At 46.5% G+C, this 21,197-nt stretch overlaps 1 protein-coding gene across 3 annotated transcripts in view; it reads left to right on the top strand.

Moving 5' to 3' along the window:
- Nucleotides 1-6,151, top strand: part of TSC22D1 (TSC22 domain family member 1) — a 127,505-nt gene extending 121,354 nt beyond the window's left edge. The window contains exons 1-3 of one of the 3 annotated variants that reach the window (XM_036831264.1): nt 2,355-2,408; nt 3,488-3,539; nt 4,717-6,108. In XM_036831264.1, the coding sequence (XP_036687159.1) occupies nt 3,537-3,539; nt 4,717-4,974 (261 nt within the window). In that variant the 5' untranslated portion in view covers nt 2,355-2,408; nt 3,488-3,536 and the 3' untranslated portion in view covers nt 4,975-6,108. Of the gene's footprint in view, nt 1-2,354; nt 2,409-2,706; nt 3,086-3,487; nt 3,540-4,716 lie in introns of those variants that run through there. The other 2 variants (XM_036831263.1, XM_036831262.1) reach the window with 2 other exon arrangements.
- The last annotated feature ends 15,046 nt before the right edge of the window (nt 6,152-21,197 follow it).

Consider the following 21,197-nt stretch of genomic DNA (forward strand, 5'->3'; position numbering starts at 1 on the left):
CTTTTGTAATGGCTAGAAAGTAATTTTAGCCATTTGGGCCTCAGACGTTTCTGACCCATGGGTTTTCCTCTATAGAGATTAACTCCAATTTCTTTACCTTCTTTTTGAACTTATGTCTTTTCAGTTTTCACATAAAAATCCATCTTAAAGGAATCTAGCCCATTTATGTGAAAAATAGGAAAAGAAATAGATTTCTAATCATATTTTTGCTTGTATATCTTTTAGCCCAGCAAATTCTCCAGAAATAGATTACAAACGTTCAAGGATATATGTACAAGGATGTTCCCTGCAAGTGTATCTAAAATAGCAAAGTATTGATGATGACCATAACGTCCTGCTGTAGAGATATTGGGTAAACAGAGTGTGGTTCAGATATTGGCTTCTATAGCTTAATACTTGGATGATCAGTTGGAATGAATGAAATAAAAACATAACCAACTTGTATCTTTGTTTTCAAGAATCTGGAGCACAGGAAAAGGCCTGGACATTTGAGATTGGGGTGGTTCTTTGCTATTGATTTTATTTTTCTATTCTGTTCTGTTTTGCCTAAGAGCCTTTTTACCTGGATTCCAGTTCAATCACTTCTGCATATTGGTAGCACATATGCTAATTCAGCAACATGTACTTTTCTTCCAATAAATAAAATCCAGTTAATTTAGTAATCTTCTTAAACTTCAGTGGGAATTTAAAATTCATTTCTTTATATGACCTTAGAGTTTTGTTTTTTTAAGCTCTTAATTGCAGCTTAAGCGATGCTTTAATTTTTCCTGTGCAGTTGGCATTCCGTTTAAATATATAAATGACTTAATCACATAGATAGTTTTAGTGATAACTGTAACTTTCAAAATATAGAAACTACCATGTAGTAAGTAATAATTGTGCCTAGCATTCATAGACATGGAGACCACGTGTCTGCTTCCCAAATTATGATTTTTGAGGTTCCACTTACTCTGTTTCCTTTTACTAAAAATGGGTGCCTTTCCAAAATTTGTATCATGAGATAATATATATTTAATTTTTGTAAATTATAAATATGCCAACACGTATTTGAATATCACTTGTTATTCAAAAGCATAGCCTTAAAATTTAGAGAACAATATGAACCTTACAGTAAAAAAAGGATGATACTGACTTGGTTTTTTTAACCCAAAAGAGAATTGCCCTTTCATCAGCTACCACATTCACCAGATTTGGTTCCTAACGACTTCAGACAATTTCTAAAACCAAATGCACTCTGCCAACATTGGGTCACCTTCAAAGAATGTCTAAGAGGCTCCATTGGCAACTAAAATTTCCTAAATTAAAGGATGCTGCTTGAGGGAGAATGCTTCTTTGAGAGAAAAGACTCCGTGTGTGTGTGTTTGTATGTGTGTGTAAATCGAATATGTACTTATACATGTTCTATGGTTAGATTTTATGTTGGAATTATTTGTGATGATACAACTTGTTTATGGATTAGTCTTTAGTATTTGTAGTTTTTTTGTTTTCTGTTTTTATAGGATTATACCATTAGAGGGCAGTATTGTAGAGGTTTAAATGTACCTTCTTAAATGTATTGAATTGCAAACTGTTTATAACCTGTAATAAGTGAACTTAAGACCTTAGACTTATAGTATATTAAACTGCAACCTCAATTGATAACATCCTTGCAAATATTTTAAATTAATAGAAGAAATTATGTAACGGGTTAAGCTATTTTACACCCAGATCTCTTAATTTTAGTTTAGAGAAGGGAATTATTTGGTCAGTGTGGCCATCAGGGTGACATATATACCTACAGTATTTCAGTTCCTCTGATGGAAGAAGGCTCAAAGGATTGAGTCTTATAGGAATTGCACTTAACATCCAAAAACTTGCCTTACGGACTTAGTGAAAATATATCCATGTGGGTAGGATTCAACCTGTGGATTGATTTTTTTTTTTTTTTTTCCCCTAGCTATAAATGGAAGAAGGAGGTGCAATTTTAAGTTTTATGGCTCTAGGGACATTTTGAGATCTACCTGATTACATCTGGTGGTTTCCTTTTGGCCTCAATTTGTATATGCCTAGCAAAGAATATGTACTGTTTTTTGTTTCTACACGTAATTGATAAATTCATGGAAAGGTAGAGTCTCTCAAAAAGGAAATGTGATTTTTTTCCCTCTAAAATTCACTGGCTAAGAAAAAAAAAAGTATTATTACAGTATGGTGTTATCCTTATAAATAAAATTGCCTGTAAAATCCTCCAGTTACTGCTGCTTGTAAGAACGAGATAATTGAAATCGAGACACTCGGGCTCCTGCAAGTCTTTAGTGGTGGGACTGGGCATGCCCAGTAGCTCAGACGGGTCTGGTTGCAAATAAGCAGCTTTCGCGTTCGGCAGCCACGGGGACAGGCAGCTCCAGAGACTGGGTCTGGCTCCCTTAAACGTAAGCACGTGCGGGTTCCCAATCGTATTTTTCGGAGCCCCTCGGCGTTTTCTGCCGGAGCACTGCTCCATCTTTCCTTGATCACGGAGGCTTTGGCGGCCTGCACCCCAGCCCCTTAGACTGCGGCCTGGGCCAGCCCACCCGAGGAGCGGATCGCCGGGCTGGGGGCGGGGTGGGGGTGGGGAGGAAGGCGGGGAAGCTAGGAGGAGGGCGGGGAAGGGAGAAGGGGGCGGTTCCAGCGGCGTGCTGGCCAATCGGCGCGGCCCTTCCCTGCATATATTTTGCACGGAGACTGGGAGTCCTAGTCTAGAGCCTGGTGGAGCCCGGCTGCCGACGTGGGAACCTTCTCCGCACGGTAGTGGGATCTACATCTTCCCGGAATCGCCAAGCCCCAGAAGCCGGGTTTCTTTCAATTAGGGCTGCTGTTTTCTATTTCTCCCTGAGCTACATAAAGCCAGAAGATTTTTATCTAGCTCAAACAAGGCTGCTAGTCTTCCTTCTTTTTTTTTTTTTTTTTTTTTTTTCTGCGAGGGTGTTTTTGGCTGCAATTGCATGAAATCCCAATGGTGTAGACCAGTGGCGATGGATCTAGGAGTTTACCAACTGAGACATTTTTCAATTTCTTTCTTGTCGTCCTTGCTCGGGACTGAAAACGCCTCTGTGAGACTTGACAATAGGTAAATGTCGGCCGGGATAGTTTTTAAAAATTTACTCGTGAGATACTTGTAATAATGCAGGTGAAAGATAGCCTGGCGAATTCCTTTGTCCATTGCTGAGAGGCTACGGTGACATGGATGTTGCTTTTTGAAATGTTCAGAATAGCCTTCTTTTTGCAGGTCTGGCCAGAGAACAGGCTTTTACCACATTATGTAATTTAGCCTTTGTGGCTGACTAAAATTGGGAAATGTCTGGATATTCATTAGTAAAAGAGTGGCTGGTGTGTTCTGGAGGGTGATATATTACATAGCATTAAAGAATATTGAAAAAATGATGCTAGTAACATCACGGAATTGGGAAATCCTTTTTGTCTTGGATGTTTAAGATAGATTCCATTTATCGATTTTTTTTTTCCTTTTCAGCTCTTCTGGTGCAAGTGTGGTAGCTATTGACAACAAAATCGAGCAAGCTATGGTATGTACTGATTAAAAATCGTTTGTACTAAATGTGGGCACAGTACAAAAAGCGAGGTGTCTTGGGATGGAACAAGCGCATCCATAGTTAAACTGATGATTGCTCTCCATACATTTAGAAATGCCGGCACTGTCTCCATTCTGCTAGCATGAAGCCACATACCACAGCTGCTAAGGAGAGAGAAAGGGGCCCTGAGGGTATTCGATGTTCTTTCCAGGACCGATTTCCCACAGCCGTCGGGATTTTGGCGGAGGTTCCCCTTTTTGCTGGGGAATTGCTAGGAAAGCGCTGGCCCGGCGTGTCCTTAGGTCGTGGGTTCATCTCTAGTGATGTGGCTTTACTAGGAATCCTAAGGTTTACCGGGGAGCCGGGAGGGGGGAGGGCCACAGAAGTGGGGATCTCCGGAAGGGGCCTCCTACACCGGGCCCAAACGGATCCCCAGTGATGGAGGCTACTGCACAATGAAAAAGAACCGGAGAAAAGTTTCGCCTTCTCAGCCTGCGCCTGGTTTTCTCCTATTTTTTATTTCCGCCTTGGCCGTTCTTTGTTATTGGAGCAGCGCCTGTGGCTCTTCTCACGGGATTCTCTGCCCACTGTTGCTAGGCAAACTCCGAACCTTTAATTCGGAGCTATAAATAACTCGAGCGCCCATTGGCTGCAACGGCTGCCCAGGTTTCTGTGATGTCAGCTTAATCACGAAAGAGGGGGGGATGGGGGGAGGGAGGAAAATGCGGCAACACGCTCTGTAGGAACTGGCTGCAGCCGGTGCTGAGGGAGGCGGTCTGGCGGGCGGAGGGAGGGACTTGGGGGCGGGGACGCGGCTACCGTTGCTCCGGGGCTGGACAGCCCTGGGCCGGGCTTTTGCAAGGAGCCCCAGAGCCCCAGTGCATTTTGCCATCTCGAATAGGAAACTTGAGCGTAGGCATTCCTGGCCAACGGCTGCAAGGAAAGCAAAGGCTTTAAAAAGGCTTGATGACTTAGACGTTAAACTGAAGTATTGTACAGTTGTGGTTGTATTCCGGAGATTTCTCCTAGGGCCTGTTAAATGAGCTCTAAAGGCAGGATACGTAAATGGTTAGGGAGAGCCCCGCAAAGTGATGCTTTAGAAATTCAGAGTGCGGGGAACAGTAAAGAGAAAGTTAAACCTTTTTTTTCCTCTTCTCTCTCTCCCTTTCAGGATCTGGTGAAAAGCCATTTGATGTATGCGGTTAGAGAGGAAGTGGAGGTCCTCAAAGAGCAAATCAAAGAACTAATAGAGAAAAATTCCCAGCTGGAGCAGGAAAACAATCTGCTGAAGACACTGGCCAGTCCCGAGCAGCTTGCCCAGTTCCAGGCTCAGCTGCAGACTGGCTCCCCCGCTGCCAACACACAGCCACAGGGGACCACACAGCCCCCAGCGCAGGCAGCGTCCCAGGGCTCAGGACCAACCGCGTAGCCTCCTGTGCCGCCGCGGAACTGGCTGCTGCTGTCTGAACTGAACCGACCGGAGAAGATGGACTGGGGGGCGTCCGCGTCCACCGTCACCCATTTCATTGCTCGCTGCAAAAGAGACGTGAGACCTGACATATGCCATTATCTCTTTTTTTCCAGTATTAAACACTCATACGCTTTCGGCTTGAAGAAATTTCTTAAGTTGGGTGAATTAAAGGTTAATGAGAGAATTAGCATGGATATACTGGGACCTCATGCAGCTTGGCAGATCCGTGAGAAATGGTTTCATTCATGCTGAGGAGCTGTGTGCCTTTCCATCCCTCCCCTGCTCCCCACCCCCCACTGCCAAGAGTTCTTCCTGCTTGCACGTGGTATACTCCACGGGGTTCTGAAGCAGTGGGGCACCAATGGACTTTCCTCTCTCTCCTCCCCCCGCCCAGGAACTGGACGGGGAGGTGAAAGTCAAGAGTGAAGCTTAGTCTCACCTCAGATGAGGAGAAACATAGTTCACTGTACAAATGACGACTGTCACCAACATTCATAAAAACCAATAGTACTGTGCCTCTTTCCAGAACAGTGGATGACACAAAACTATTAGCGTGACTGAACGGTGACAGGTAGCTGGGATCTAGGCTATCTTACCCTGAAGGTTGTTTTGCTTATTGTATATTTGTGTATGTAGTGTAACTTTTGTACAATAGAGGACTGTAACGACTATTTAGGGTGTACAGATTGCAATTTAGATGTTTCACTGGCTGTCTGAAGAGGTGTGGGTTGTCTTTTATATAGAGATCTACGTGAAAAATAATACATGAAGAAAAACACACCTACCTAAAGAGATTTTAAGAATTTGGCACAGTTGGTCACTTTGTGTAATCTGAAATCTTCTAGCTGCTGAATATCTTAAAGTCAGTCCCTGTTCACCGAAGTCTTTTGATTGAGCTGGTTGAATACTTTGAAATATGATCAGTTCTAGCTAATGAAATGGATTTCCCAGTAGGGGTTTCTGCATATTACCTGTATAGTAGTTACCTGCCTATGTTTCTGTGCATGTTCTCTACACAGTTGTAAGGTGTCACTGTATTTAACTGTTGCACTTGTCAACTTTCAATAAAGCATATAAAATGTTGATAAACCAGTGTTTCCATGTTATAGTGTTAACATAATCGCAGTCATTTCCACAACTATTTCCAGATAAAGTTAAAACAATTCGACTAGTAAAATCCTGAAGGGGGATGAAAGGGTTGGGCAAAGTAGTGGTGCTAGTGGTTTGACTGGAGGAGTAAAACGAATCAGACGTTGCGTTCTGTCAGGCAGTAAGGGAAGAGACATAATGAAAGAGGCAAGAGCTTACTTCTTCAGACTAGTTGTGTGACCCAGTCAAGTGGCTTCCCCTGCTCAGGGCTAATGTGGGGTATTGTTGAAAGAGAGAATCTCTTAAGTTCCTCTGTGGTTTTAAAATTCTAGGAGCCCGTGGAAGTTTTAATCTCTCAATGTTTACCAGCTTAGGGGAATGAACCTTACTCTGTGTATAATCCCAACAAGCAACTCTAGGATCAGAAGATGGGAGTTAGAGAAGCTGATTTCCACTTTTAAGAACTCTGTCACCCTAAGTTGGGGTGTCTTTCCTAGTGTGGATTGAGTTCCCAGCTCCTGGGAATTTCCAAGCAAAAGATAGGATAATTCCAGGGGTTTCCTCTTCTGGGTTTGAGGAAGGAAGGACCAGATAAGCAAGGGAGTCCCTCCCAGTTGATTCCTTAAGACTATATAAAATAGGTCAAGATTCAAAACATGATGGAATCCTAAAGCAAATTGGCCCCTGAGAAGTGAGCCTGAGGGGTCCCACTCTGCTGCAGGAGCCGTGCCAGCGAGCAGGCAGGGTGGATTTTCAGCTCTGCAATCTGCCCCTGCACCTCAGCAACCGCCCCTCCACCCAGCGGGAGTCAGGTATTCCCCAGCTCTAAGGCTTACGGAAGCCCTTGCAGGACAGGACTCGACTCTTCTGAGTCCTTCACTTCTCTGATGTAGAACTGCTGAGAGATTGATGGGTGGATGGAGGGAACATCAGAGCTCCCCGAAAAGAACTGGACTGGGTGCATGTGTTACGAAGCTCAAAGTAACTGGTGGGGCCACCCATCTCCTGTTGAAGCAGTAAACTGCCGACGGCCTTGGGAGGTGGCGGTTGCCATGAAGATGGTTTGGGGAATTTGGAGAAGACTTAAAACAATCTTTGTCGTATTTGTTTGAAGGTTATATAACTTTGACTTAAATAAAGAGATACTTAATACAGTAATTTCATTTCCTTTAAAAAAAAAATACTGAATCGAAATATTTAACCATTTCATCTTTTAGGTTTTTAATGAATATCCTCAAGAGCAAAGGTGGTAATTGAGGAAATTTGACAAGTGTCATGTCAATGTATTATTAAGATAAGGGAGAACTTTCTTCATTATTTAAAGGAATTTGGGGCCTTTATATTAAAAATGTGACACTCCCATGACGTTTTGGGGGCTGAATATTGTATGTGAAATACGAATGAATTATTAGAATCAAAAGATGTTTTTCCTTACATGTTAATTTTAGTAATTACTAAACACATTTTAAGTGATTGACTTATATTTAAGGATATTTAAGGTAATTTTAATTATTTAATTATTTATTTATTTATGGCTGTGTTGGGTCTTCGCTTCTGTGCGAGGGCTTTCTCTAGTTGCAGCAAGTGGGGGCCACTCTTCATCGCGGTGTGCGGGCCTCTCACTATTGTGGCCTCTCTTGTTGCGGAGCACAGGCTCCAGACACGCAGGCTCAGTAGTTGTGGCTCACGGGCCCAGTTGTTCCGCGGCATGTGGGATCTTCCCAGACCAGGGCTCGAACCCGTGTCCCCTGCATTGGCAGGCAGATTCTCAACCACTGCGCCACCAGGGAAGCCCTAAGGTAATTTTAAAAAGCATTTTACTATCTGCTTACAGGCCTGATTAGGCCTTTGTTGGCCTGTGGGTTGTTATGTAATTGATTATATCATACTTACGTTATGTGGAGCAGGAGAGATTTTTAAGGGGGACAGAATGTTGTCCAGCACTGGGTGTTCCTGACATCAGCAATTGCAGCAGGAGAGACCGCCATTCAGGGAAGGAGAGACAGAAGGAATTTTACGTGATTTTAATGAATGTTTGCTTTTTGTTTCAAATTAACAATGCTCATAACTCAGTAATTCTGTGCTTTTTTTTTTTGCATAGTTTAAAAGCAAAAATCTATTTTTCATTATGTGATCAATACATAATGCCAGGATCAATTTTAAATTGACACAAGAAATGTATAAAAGTGCATTATAACTGAACTTAGAAATGAAAACTTAATTTCCTCAGACACTGCTCTGCCCTTACTTTATGTAAAATAAATAGTTGAAGCTATCAGGAGCCTGACTGCTTTTAGCCGTCAACTTGCATTCCCACAGCAGTCATGGCCTAAAGATTAGAAACGGAGGCAGAGAAAATGAAGTTTCCTCCTTCACAGATGAAATTGCCTGCCACGGAGCCGAGGATGAAGACTTCTGGCTGCCAGGCCTGGCCCTGCAGTAACTAGCTCTTTGACCTTTTGAATGGGACCTCAGACCCACTTTCTCATCTGTAAAATATGGAGTTGGATCAGATCACAAAGATTCTGTCCTGCCATAAGATGCTACAGTCCTCTGCTTTTTCCAATGACTTTATTTCATTGGAACTTTTTGGGGAGAGTGTGGTGTTTTGTTCGTTCATTTAACTTCTTGGGCTAAAATTAATTTGGTTTTAATCCTAGCTTTGCCAGTTACTAGCTAAGTGACCTTGGGCAGGTTCCTTTACTAACTGGTCTGTTTCCTCATGTTAAAATGGGGGCATGCTATCTCCATAGGGTTTTTTGTAAGTGTAATGCTGGAAAGCCATAAACAGAGACATGGGTTCAGAGCAAAGGTTCAAGAAATGTTAGCCTTTCTCTTATTTTTGAGTCATTCATCCTCTTGTTTATGTTTATATATATATTTAATTTTGTATTTTTTTCAGGAATAAAGTTGTGGCAGTTTTATTTTCTAATAGCTTTTATTTAGCATGGATAATAGTGGTGGCTGTTAAAATTTTATTACAAAAACACACATTAAAAAATGCCATTTAGAATATGGACAGAAATGGACCATTTCTTCTGTATCTAAAAAAATAATACTTAAGGCAGCTATTTGATTTACATAAGTCAGAGAAAGAATTTACTGGGAATTGTTCATGTTTGAAAGTCATATTGGTAGAAGTAAATACACAATTACTTAGGTCTTTGTTGCTGCACGCAGGCTTTCTCTAGTTGCGGCGAGCGGGGTCTACTCTTCGTTGCGGTGCATGGGCTTCTTATTGCGGTAGCTTCTCTTGTTACAGAACATGAGCTCTACGTGCGCCGGCTTCAGTAGTTGTGGCTTGCAGGCTCAGTAGTTGTGGCTCGGGCTCTAGTCAGCGGGCTCAGTGGCGCATGGGCTCAGTTGCTCCGTGGCATGTGGGATCTTCCCGGACCAGGGCTCGAACCCATGTCCCCTGCATTGGCAGGCAGATTCTCAACCACTGCGCCACCAGGGAAGCCCTCAGTGGTCATTTTAAAGAGTGCAAAAATGACTACACGGTTACAATATAAATCTGTGCTTTAATCCAGGTGTTTTGGACACAGATGTCTGTAGGGTATGACAGAGAAGCCCCCTGAGTGAAGTGAGATGGGACCATAGGAAGTGGTAGTGACTGTGGCCTTGGAGAGTGTGCTCCATCCACACACACGGGGCCTGTGCTCCTCAGCTCCATGCGGTTGTTGCTGGGTGGGAACTCAGGCGCTGTGTTGCCAGATCTTCACATTTTTCAAGATCCAGAAACCCAGGCTGTGTCTGAAAATTCCCGATTTTTAGACACCGTGCAGACCAAACAAAAGCACAGCTACTCTGCTGATTTGGCCCACAGGCTGCGAGTTTCCGCTCCCTACTCTCTAGATCTGCCTCAAGAACTAGACTCCTGCCCTAAATGGCAACTCATCCCTTCAGCACAAAATAAAACAAAATCAAACCTCTTCTTTTTTGAGTAGAGAAAATGGGCACAGGCTGTCTGGTAAGCTATGTGTGAATTTACTCAGAGAACGTTTCCTGAGTACCTTCTGTGGCTTGTTCGTTTTACTAGAAGGTAGTGTAGAGCCCCTGCCCTGAAGAGCAGCTCAAGTATTGCCTGTAAGAGAAGTGAAGCACTTTGTTCTCTGGCAAAATTTGCCTTACGTGACATAATACCTGAATCACTCCTTCTCTGTTCCTTTTCAGATGAATCCTTCAGCAAAAATATTTCTGGGAGTTCTTTTAAGAACTGTTGTTAAATTGGTAGCAATTCCTCAGGGTAGTATAACCCCTCCGCTACATTTTATAACTGACTCATGTAAGGACAAAGATGGTGTTTGCAGATGTGTGTGCTACAAGCTTATATCACACATGCCCCAAATTTCCAGGAATAACATGTATTTCAGTAAAACAATCTGCCCTATTGAATCAAGTACACTCAAGCATCCCCTGATAGTGGTTTATAGTCGATGCAGACTAGGGGAGCAAGAAAACAGAAGACTGAGTTTCTCTCCTTAAGAGGAGAGAGAGGTGGAGACATTAGGGTGACCCACTGTACTGGTTTGCCCAGGGATTGAGGGCATTTCCGGGAAGTGAGACTTTCAGTGCTAAAACCAGGAAAGTCCCAGGCAAATTGGGACAAATTGGTCTTCCTAGATCCCATTTCCTCTTCTACTTAGACACACAGCTGAATTACACCTCCCAGCCCCTTGAAGTTGGGTGTGACATGGGACTCAGTTTTAGTCAATGGATTGAGAGCTGAAGTGATGAACACCTGGCCGTAAGAAACCCAGTCTGCTGTGCTCCTTCTGCTGACCTGATGGGAAAGACCTTGGGCCCTTGGACGTGACAGAGGCTCTGTCAGCCTGTGTGTGTGTGTGTGTGTGACTGGAGCGTCCTACCCCACTAACCTGGGACCGGCCAGCACGGTGCCATTTGCCGGAGCGTGTCAGCCTTTAGGCATCTTAGAAACTGCTTGCCTCAGGGACTGACTCCAACTAACATGGAAATGAAGACGCTGAACTGGGGTGCTGCCGCCAGAACCAAAATGTGTGGTGTTGACTATGGCTGGGTGATGAAACGATTGGAGGCTTGAGGTTGAGACCCATACTGTGAAGCGGCAACACGTTTTGTAAAACTGCTGCCTGTGCTACCTTAGAAGCCGCCCAAGTGCCCAGTGAGCCTGTAGCTCTAAGGGGTCAGAAAGTTAGTAACCTGTGGCTCTTTGCTGTGTTTGACAAAGGCTTTCAAGAAAAAGGTGAGCTCAGGAAAGAATGAGCTCAGTTTGTAAGTAGAAAGGAAGGGGAAGAAAAGGTAAGAAATTTGGGATTTGGGGTGGTCTGGTATTGGAAAAGCCTGTTGCTTCTAGAGCCCAAGGAGTTGGAAATAAGACTAAAAAGCCGTTAAGGCCCATTAGGACCTTTCAGTTAAACAAGATGATCCACCCCTTCAGCAAATATGGGATAAAGGGTACGGACTCTCCGTAGATGCCTTTGGTTTCAAATGGCTTCCGGGTGCTGACCGTTCAGCTGATAGAGGTGGGCGAGACCAAGTACTAAATCATAACACCATCTTGTCCAGAAAAATATTTTTGGTCATGCTATTGACACATTGAATTGATTGGATACAAATAAGGGAGAAGCCTGCTAAGTTTCTGAGGAACTTCTATCGCCAAGGAAAACACCAGCCTGCCCAGACTTCAATGATAACAATGACACCAGCAAAACGTTGCTGGAACCTTCAAATAACCAGCAGGCCTTAGGACTGGCAGTGGGTATCTAAAGCTGTCCGGCTCCCAAGGAGATCGTTCTTCTCCAGCACCCACTTCACACAAGGAGGATACCAGGCAAGGAAACCCCCCAGACGCAGGAGCCTGGAGCTTTGGAGAATAATGGGCGAAGGATTTCCTCCCAGAGAGCAAAAGGAGTCAGCTGGGATCAGAGGTCACCATCGGATGATCCTTGGGCTGTATCAAGCCTACTGACCAGAGCTGGCTCTCAGACATGTGTTTACACAGTGTTTGGGGCAAAAAAGTGAATTAGTGACATCCCTTCTGAAACTCGGGTATCGTTCCAAGTTCTGGCAACCTTGAGTCTGTCAATTCCTGCATGACAGTCCCCACCTGCTGCTGAGTTGAGCTGCTGTTGACTTTAGCTGGGGCGTGGGCCTCCAGCTGCCAGAAGCCCACCACTCTGGGATGGCCCACGCTGTCAGCTGCCATCATGCCTCTCTCATCTGGTTGCATACCTGGCCCAGGTAGGCATTCGAGGTTGTGTTCCAAACCCAGACTCTAACACCTGATTCCTAAAATTTGGTGGCTTAATTCATTTTAACCCTGTTTTTAACATTCACATGATATGAACCCTTAAAGAAGAAAAGAACTTGAACTTGTTCTATTACCTCTTGGGTTTTATTTTGCTTTGTAGATCCAAGCTGTTGGAAAGGAGCAGAGTTATGCTTTTTCCTTCACGGATGAGACATGATTGAACTGGGCCAAAGCATGAAGACTGGCAGCGTCCTTTTGGGGAAAAGAAAATGGAACCCATTTGTTATTATTATTATTACATGTTATTGAGCTTACTGTGTGCTAAGCACTTGAAATACAGTATCTCATTTATTCTTCACGCCGGCCCCGTGAGGAAGGTGTCATCCCACATTATAGGAGAAGAGAGCAGAAGTAAGTTGCCAGGTCAAGTGTAAAGAGGTGATAAGTGTCATGCAAACCACTTGTGACAGACACCAAGGTCAGTGCTCTTAGCCACCATTTTGGCCCTTTCCAAAGCCAGGCAGCCCCATCCAGTGGAGCATGGCTGGGGCCCTTGGCTGCCCCAGTGCTGGCATTCTGTCCATCCCTCCGTGTGTACACCAAAGAGGGGTGCATGTGGTGGCACAGGTCAGGGTTGGCCTGTGAATCCTGTTTCTTCCAGGAAGCAATAATACACAACACCCTGCCCCAAACTCTTCCTGCCCTGTCAAGCTGCTTGGCTAGCAGGGTCCAGTGGAATTCTATGTCCTTGTAAGGGAATTTTACAGCACAAAGGGAAGACTAGGTATGGATTGAGGAGCCATAGGTGAATGTACAGCACAAAGGCAAGTAGACCTCCACTTCCTCCCGTCCATCGTGGCACCAGATGGATCCACGGCATAGATGAGACAGTTTCCTTTCCCACACCAGTGTCCCCGCCACTTGACCCAGAAAAGCCATCACTGGAGAATGAAATGATCCTCTAGAGCATAAAACCCACCACATTTATTAAGCACCCACAACGTACCAACCTTAGGGAGCCCACTACGTCCTGTAGGTACAACAATGAAAACACTTCTGCTTTTGAGGTGCTCAAGTCCAGCAGCAAAGACAGATCATATAAAGGATTATTATGATGCAAAAGACTACCTCTCTCAATATCATTGCACGCTGAAGCGTCGTGGCACAAAGCGGCAGGGAGAATCCACTCTGTCTGGGAAGTGAGTAACTGAGGGTGGGAAGAGACACAGTTTGGGGAGGATATTTTGGTCTCGCTCCATGCTTGTTTTGGGAAGAGGCGTTGGAATACTGTCTTCTGTTGGCTGCCCAGAATTCATTTTTCATCCTTCCTTTGGGAAACCCCAAGGTAACTACAGAAATGGCCCTGCTTGACATCTGCCCTTCCCCCCAGCTACAGCGACCCAACCTGGTTGAGTCAGAATGAACTTTAGCCTTCAAAGGACTCAGAATCTTGCCCCGGTCTCTCCCTGCTGGGATTGGCAGTTTGAAAATGAAACGCTCACAAGTGCCACAGCCATGAGCAGAAAGCTTGCGGCACCTGCAGGAGCCGTTGTGTGGGTCCAGAAGATGAGGCAGCCTAAAGGAAGCCGGGCTGAGATGTGAATCTTTATGACATCATTTGAACCCTGCTTTCAACTAGATCTGAAGCCAGATCTATCCCCTGACATTGTTCCTTTCTGTGAAGCTGATTTAAGTTAGGCTTTCTGTGGCTGGCAAACTAGAGGATCCCTAACTAGTACAGATCTTTCCTCTGTTTCCTTGTCAACAGATTGGAATTCTGTTTTTTTTTTTTTTCTATAGGAATAATTACTGTTGCATACTTTGAATTTTGGAAGAAATAATTATTGCTGTATACTTTGAGTTCCCAAAGTTCTATAGGAGTTATAAGTCTGTCTCATGATAAAGGAAGGAAGGGAGGGAGGGAGGGGGAGAGAGAGAGAAAGAGAAAGAAAGAAAGGAAGAGAGAAGGAAGGGAGGAAGGAAGGAAGGAAAGAAGGAAGGAAAGAGAATGAAAGAGAGAGAAAGAAAGAAGAAAGAAAGAAAGGAAGGAAGGAAGGAAGAAAGAAAGAAAGAAAGAGAACCACCTCCCATGGTTTCAAATTGAGTCCATTAGTGTGTGAAATTTTTACTAATACTGTAGATGAAGGACATCATATTTAACTGGTCCCCATGGTTGAGACCATTCTGTAAATGACCAACTGTAATTTCCATGGAGGTGGTGCTCAACTATATCTGGGAAGGTCCTCGAAGCCTCCTCGAGAACGTGATACTTGAGCTATGCCTTCTAGGGTAAATTGCCAAGAGGGGAGGGGGGAATCTTGTGAACGCAGAGAGGAACGGAAACTTTAGGCTGGTTTCCTCTAACTGGAGCGCAGGCTGGTGGGGTATGAGGCAGGAGGGGGAGGGGGAGGTCCTGGAGGGCCCTGTAATCACGTTAAGGAATTGCAGGGAAGGAACACATTATAAAGTCCATTTTAGGAAGAATTTAGCAGGGGTGAGATTGTACACAGAGAAATCTGTTATTGAGCTGTTGAAATAGATCAGGTGTGAGAGAGGAATCTAAGAAACACACCAGGATGTAGAGTCTTGTCCGGGTGGGGTGGGGGAGGAGTGTGGGAGCCTCTGGCTCAGGGAATGGGTTGGGTGGGTGATAGTGCCACCCCCAGGGCAGGAATAGGAAGGTAGAGCCTGTCTGGCAGCCTAACAGAGTTCAGTTTTGAATGTGCAGAGTGAGGGGCTGTAAGGAATCCCAGTGGAGATTTCCTCTAGCCAGACCAGCCTCTGGCTCCGGGACCGGGGGCGATCTGGGCTAGCTGGCAGAGATTCCCATGCTCACGATGTCCATGCTTTTCTCTTCTTCCAGGGCACAGCCAGACTACCTTCCCAACCTCCCCGCAGTAGCGTGCACTATGTCCTGCCCACGGATGGTGAACAGAAGGGACATATGCCACCTGCAGGCGTGGCCCCGAGGGACCTGCCCACGCTCTCTCGGCATCCACCCCCGAGCTGAGGGGGAGGACTTGAGGATGGGGGGAGGGCAGAGCTACAAACTGCAGGAGCCGGGCTCCCTGCGTGACTGTGTGGACAGGGCACCTCCTCCCACACCCCCTCCCAACTCAGAGTGAGCTATGGGGAGAGTGAAGAGTGTGACCTGGGCTTGTGCTGAGCCCCAGGCATTTGGGAGTGTTTGTAACGCAGCTGAAGAAAGTGAGTTGAGTGTCATTTTTGTACCCAGTCCAAGCCTGTACTGCTCACCACACAGGTCAATGAATCGAGAAATGGGTTGTTGGGACAAGGAATAGTGACTTTATTCAGAAAGCCGGCAGACCGAGAAGATGGTGGAATAGTGTACAAAGGACCATCTTACCCGAGTTAGAATTCAAGCTTCTTTTATACTAAAAGGGGAGGGAGTGTGGCTGCTTGTTGCTAACTTCTTGGTGCAGGTATCCTTCGTTCTTGCAGCTGTGTCCACTGAGGTCTGGTCACAATGTTCCTATAAACCTCCAACAAGACAAATGTTATTCTCTGTTCTACAACTTTGTATCTCTATATGAATGGGAAACTGTCATACCTTGAAAGGTCAGAGCCTTGAGAATGGGCTCTCCTGTATATGTCAGGCTATAGGCAACAGTCTTTTACAAAGGTGCAGAGCCAGCATGACTAAGCAGAAAGCTTAGAGCTAAAGGGAAAGATCCAATGTGAGTCAGGTTTGTTCTCCTCTGTTACAGGACCACGACACAGGTGGAGGAATCGGGTCTTCTCAGAGAAAGGGCAGGAATGTGAAGGTGGAGGCAAATACAGATGCATTTGCAGGTGTTGGGAAGCTGAATGTCCCTCCTACTAACCAAATTTGTCCCCTGTGAATTAGGAAATGGGGATCTGCGCAGCAAGTTCAGACAGCAGCGGCTGGGAGTTTGAGAAAAACAATGAAGGTAGAATCACACAGATTTGTGGAAGGAAGCTGTCAATGAAAAGCACTTTTGGTCCCAGTAGCAAATCCGGATCTTGCAGGATCCTGGTGGTCTCTGAAGAAGGCTCTGCCCCCGGATCAGGTGGCCTGGGGACCAGGCTCTGGGACTGGTGGTCTGGGGCTGTGTAGATGATGGATTCGGTTGAGACAGGAGATCCTTGGGGCAGTGACAAAGAGAGTGAACACGAGAGAAAATGGAGGTCTGGATTTGAGCAGTGGTTTAAGGGAAAGGCAGGGGGGTGGTTGGGGGATTTAAAGACATGAAAGCTATAGAATTGAGAGGATGACATGACCAACTAGATACCAGAGTTAGGACATTGGAGGGATGCTTGGGACAGAGAGCGTGGCCGTGGGAGGTTCTTCTATCCCAGCAGTACTGACACCTACAAAGTTACACAACAGAATTACCTTACACAGGAGAGAGGGGAGGGGGTTCCTACGCAGCCTCTGGCTCTACCCCCTCCCTCCTCTTCCAGAGGGGACACTGAGTCCCAGGGACGTGAAGTCACATCTCCATGATCACAGAGTTAGTGACCAAGACAGCTCTGGACCCGAAAGTAATTGCAAGGGAAAGGGAAAAGTTGGTGAGAGGTGGGAGAGGAAGAGAGGAGGGGCATTCATTCATTCATTCACTCATTCGTTCCTTCACTCACTTCTTCATTCAGCAAGTAAGTATTGCCTTTTAGATGCTGGGGCCACAAATATGAATATGAGCCGGTACCTGCCTTTAAGAGCTTCTAGCCAGGGAGGAGACCCAGACAGCTGTTGGAATAAAGTGTGCAGGTTACAGTGGGACCGGAAGGAGGAGTCATTTGTGGCTGGGTTGTTGGAGTGGGTGGATGATGAGTATCACGAAAAGCTTCCAAAAGGAGCAACTTGAAGTCTTAAAAGATGAGGTGGACGAGTGGAAAGGATGTGTCGGTAGAGGAAGCGGACACCGGGCCAGAAAGCAAGCTGTGCTCTAAAGCAGCCCTCGGGTTGGAAAAGCAAGTGCTTCTCCTTGGAAATCATGTTTTGATCGGTGGGGGAATTTGGAGGAGACGTCAGAGAGCGAGGTCTCGGGGTAGCACGTGTTACAGCCTTGCCCCTCGGAGGCCTGGCTAGTGCACATCGGCCAGTGGAGCGGGGAGTAAGTTGCACCCGTCACTCAGCTAAGAACCGGAGAAGGCAGAGCTCAGAAGCAGACCTCTTGGCTCCGGGGATCGGCTCCACTGCACCGCAAGCCACCAGACACCACGCTGAGGGCCAGGATCCTGGAGGCGAGGCCGACCATAAAGAACACAAATAAAAAGTGACAGTGCTAAAATCCATGAGAGAGTGTTGGGGGAGGGGGTGATTGACTCGGGCTGGGTAGGGGCAGCAGAGGTAGGATCTTGAGGTATGAAGAAGATTTTGACAGAGTAGATGGAGAGACATAGGGTGAGGAGAGCTATACTGGGGGAACCGTGAATGATTCCGATGGAATTTCTACCTTAGGGAGGAGCCTCCATGGATTTCAAAGCAATGAACAGCTGGAATCTGTGTTTTCTCAGAGGCCTGATCCCTCGTGTCTGCCTGGCCCTCTTCCTCTCACCTGCCGGGGGGCAGTGATGCTCTTACCAGGGGCCATTTTTTTTTTCAATTTGTCTGGCACTTTGTAGATGCTAGATAAATATCTGTTGAATAAATGGAAAAGAGTGATGAGAAAAGATTCAGAAGGGCCTCTCCCCTTCCACTACTAGGGACATCTTTTGAAATTCTGGGATTATAAAACAGAAGATTTCGTTTACCCAGAGGACCCAAATCTTAGCTTCCTCCCCCAGGGTTCTTAATCTTTTTTTTGCACCTTGGATCTCTTTGGTGTCTGGTGAGCCCTTCTCAGAACAAAGTTTTTGTTTTGTTTTTAGTTTCTGTTTTTCTGTCAGGGGATAGATTAATTCTTTTTGTCCTGTTTATTTTCATGACCACTGCATTTGTTTCAAAAAGAACTTGCAGAAACAAGAGTGCAACTCAAAATCCCCTAGCGGGCTTCCCTGGTGGCGCAGTGGTTGAGAATCTGCCTGCCAATGCAGGGGACACGGGTTCGAGCCCTGGTCTGGGAAGATCCCACATGCCGCGGAGCAACTGGGCCCGTGAGCCACAGCTACTGAGCCTGCGCGTCTGGAGCCTGTGCTCCGCAACAAGAGAGGCCGCGATAGTGAGAGGCCCGCGCACCGTGATGAAGAGTGGCCCCCACTTGCCACAACTGGAGAAAGCCCTCGCACAGAAACGAAGACCCAACACAGCTAAAATAAATAAATAAATAAATTTATTAAAAAAAAAAAAAAATCTCCTAGCAGTGTGAATTCAATGAGGTCAACTTAAAAAAAAAAAAAGAAAAGAAAAGGAAGGGAAAGAATAGGGGAAAAAAAGGAAAAGGAAATGTCTGAAGCATTTGCCGGTCTCATCATCCAAAGCGAGAATCTCTGGCAGGGAGCTGGCCTCACGGCCCTCCCCTCGAGGACCCCCAACATGAAGCAGTAATCCTGGTGGTTAGACAGGGTTCACGCTGCCTCGGCCACTCAAAAGCCAGTGTGTTACTAGCAAACTGCCAGGTGTGCTGGGACGTGGGCCTGGGAGTGGCGAGTGTTTCACGGGCTTATGGGCCACCGGGCTCAGTGGACCCCTCCTCACTCCTGAGCCCTCACTTCCTCTTCTCACTTAGAAGAGGCAGGGATCCAGGTGACTCCGGGCAAGGAACACACACCCCTTTGGCGAAAACCTGGGCTTCTAGAATCCACTAACTTCAAATGTCTGAACATCCCTGATGCTTTGCTCTGTCTTTACAAACTTTTTCTTTCAGAGATTGATTGCATCTCCATTGTAACGAATATTTATAGCCCGTTCATGCCTTTGACCCACAAATATTTACTGAGTGCTCATGTGAGCGAGAGCAAACCATCCGTGCTCCCTCCAAGACCGCGGGACCCGTCTGTCCGCCATCCGGGCAGATTCCAGCCATTCTTCCCAGTTTGGTTAAGGGAGGCCCTTGGGGTGGGGATGAGGAGTGCTGAGGGGAGTGGCCAACGTCCTGGGTTGGTGGGGCCTCACTGGGAGGCCGCTGGGAGGCCAGAGGGCGCCGGGGTGGACGAGGGTGGGGTTTGGTGGGATTGATGTGGGCCCAGCGACCAGTAGCCCGTGCAGGGTCCGTTGGCGGAGGCGGTGGAGAGGGAAGGCTGCGGCCCTGAAGGAGTGCGCTGCTTTATACGCGGTGCTGATTGGCAGCCTTTACGCCATTCATTCCTTCCTCAGATCCATCCATCCACTCACATCTAAAGAGATCTTCTCTACCTATGTACCTTCTCTAGGTTCTATACAGCTATGAGCACCCAATACAGCCCCTGATGCCTGGGAAGGGAGATAGGAAAGTCAATGGTTGGCATCTAGAAAAGGGCTGAGTGAGCGTCAGTGAAAGGGGCTGGCTTGGAGCAAAGGAGGAAATGACCAGGTCTGCCCGGAGGGGCGGGGAGGAGAGAAGAGGGGATTCCAAGGAAGGAAGAGCAGAGGGGTGTGAAGCAAGACCTCCTGGCCCGGAACCAGGTCTTGTCGCCAGAGACAGGCTGCTCGCCCCAGAGGTGGCCGGGAGTATCACCGTCACACTCGGGGCCACCAAGGGCTGAGGCCCGAGGCAGTGTACTCAGATTCGCTTTTGGAAATCCTGAGCTGACATTCATGAGGAGGGCAGGTTGGGGGTGAAGGGCTGGGCTGGGGTGGGACTGATGTTGTGGCACTGAGACCACCTGGGAACCTACAGCTACACGCAGCGGTGATGACCCTGGGAGGAGGGGCCCGATCTGAGAAATATCTAGGAATAAAATGGGCTGGTAGCAGGCGGGGGGAGGTGGGGAAGGAAACCAAGGGAGGGAGGGCCAGCAATTACTGGTGCTGTGCCGGGCTACCCGCATGTTTGGCCGCGGGAAGCTAGGCTCAGTTTTGAGTGGGTTCTGGGATGCTGGGTGCGGAGCCTGGGCACAGCTGTTTGCTGGAATTTGGAGCTCGGGAGAGACGAGGACCCTGGGCTGGAGCTGAGCTTCGCACAGTCGCGTCCTGGTAAACAGGACCTGCTGCAGAGCCAGGCAGCTGGGGGCCGCCGGTGCTACCACCTGCGACCATGGGCAAGTCCTTTCCCTCTCCGGCCTCGGCTTCCTCCTCTGCGCTGGATGCGGTGGTGGTGCAGATGTGATGACGTAACCTATCTATTGGGCTTAGAACAATGCCCGCCGCACAGACGTGCCCAAAGCTTGTTAGCTACTGTCCTTAGGACTGTTTGGGACCCCTCAGGTTTTAAGTGGTGGTTGAACCCTTATGAATGGACGAGATGGCCAGGGAGAGAGAGTTGTGAGGCTGAGGAGAGCCGTGACCCTGAGCACGTAACGATGTTTTCTCACTCCACCCCTGTTTCTGAGTCTCTGAGTCAGAATGGTGGCCGGAACAAATCACGGGGCTGTGGTTTAAAATCTTTTAAAAACAAGTTCTCATCGGACCTTCTAAATATATCAAACCATTTAGTTTTATGAGCAAGCCAAATTAAACCCTTACTCTTTATATTTCGAAAAGAACAAAGTGACACAGTGAATACCATACAGGACATTTTTAAGGTATGTGGGAACCACGGTTGATCCCAAACTTGCTGTTAACCAGTGGTGGGACCCTGGGGAGTCATCCACCGTTTATGAATCTGAGTTAATTCACTGTAAAATGAGTCACTCAGATCGTATCATCACTCAGGTTTCTTCCAGTCCTAAAAGTTTAGTTCTAAAGGCAACGAATTATTTGGCTGGTTTTAGTTACTTGATGTACTTGAAAGTTCAATGGCAGATCTTCATGTATATGTGGGACGGGGGAGGCTTTGTCCACAGTAGGTGAGAGGCC

The sequence above is a fragment of the Balaenoptera musculus genome, chromosome 18, assembly GCF_009873245.2.
Source record: "Balaenoptera musculus isolate JJ_BM4_2016_0621 chromosome 18, mBalMus1.pri.v3, whole genome shotgun sequence".
Taxonomy (NCBI): domain Eukaryota; kingdom Metazoa; phylum Chordata; class Mammalia; order Artiodactyla; family Balaenopteridae; genus Balaenoptera; species Balaenoptera musculus.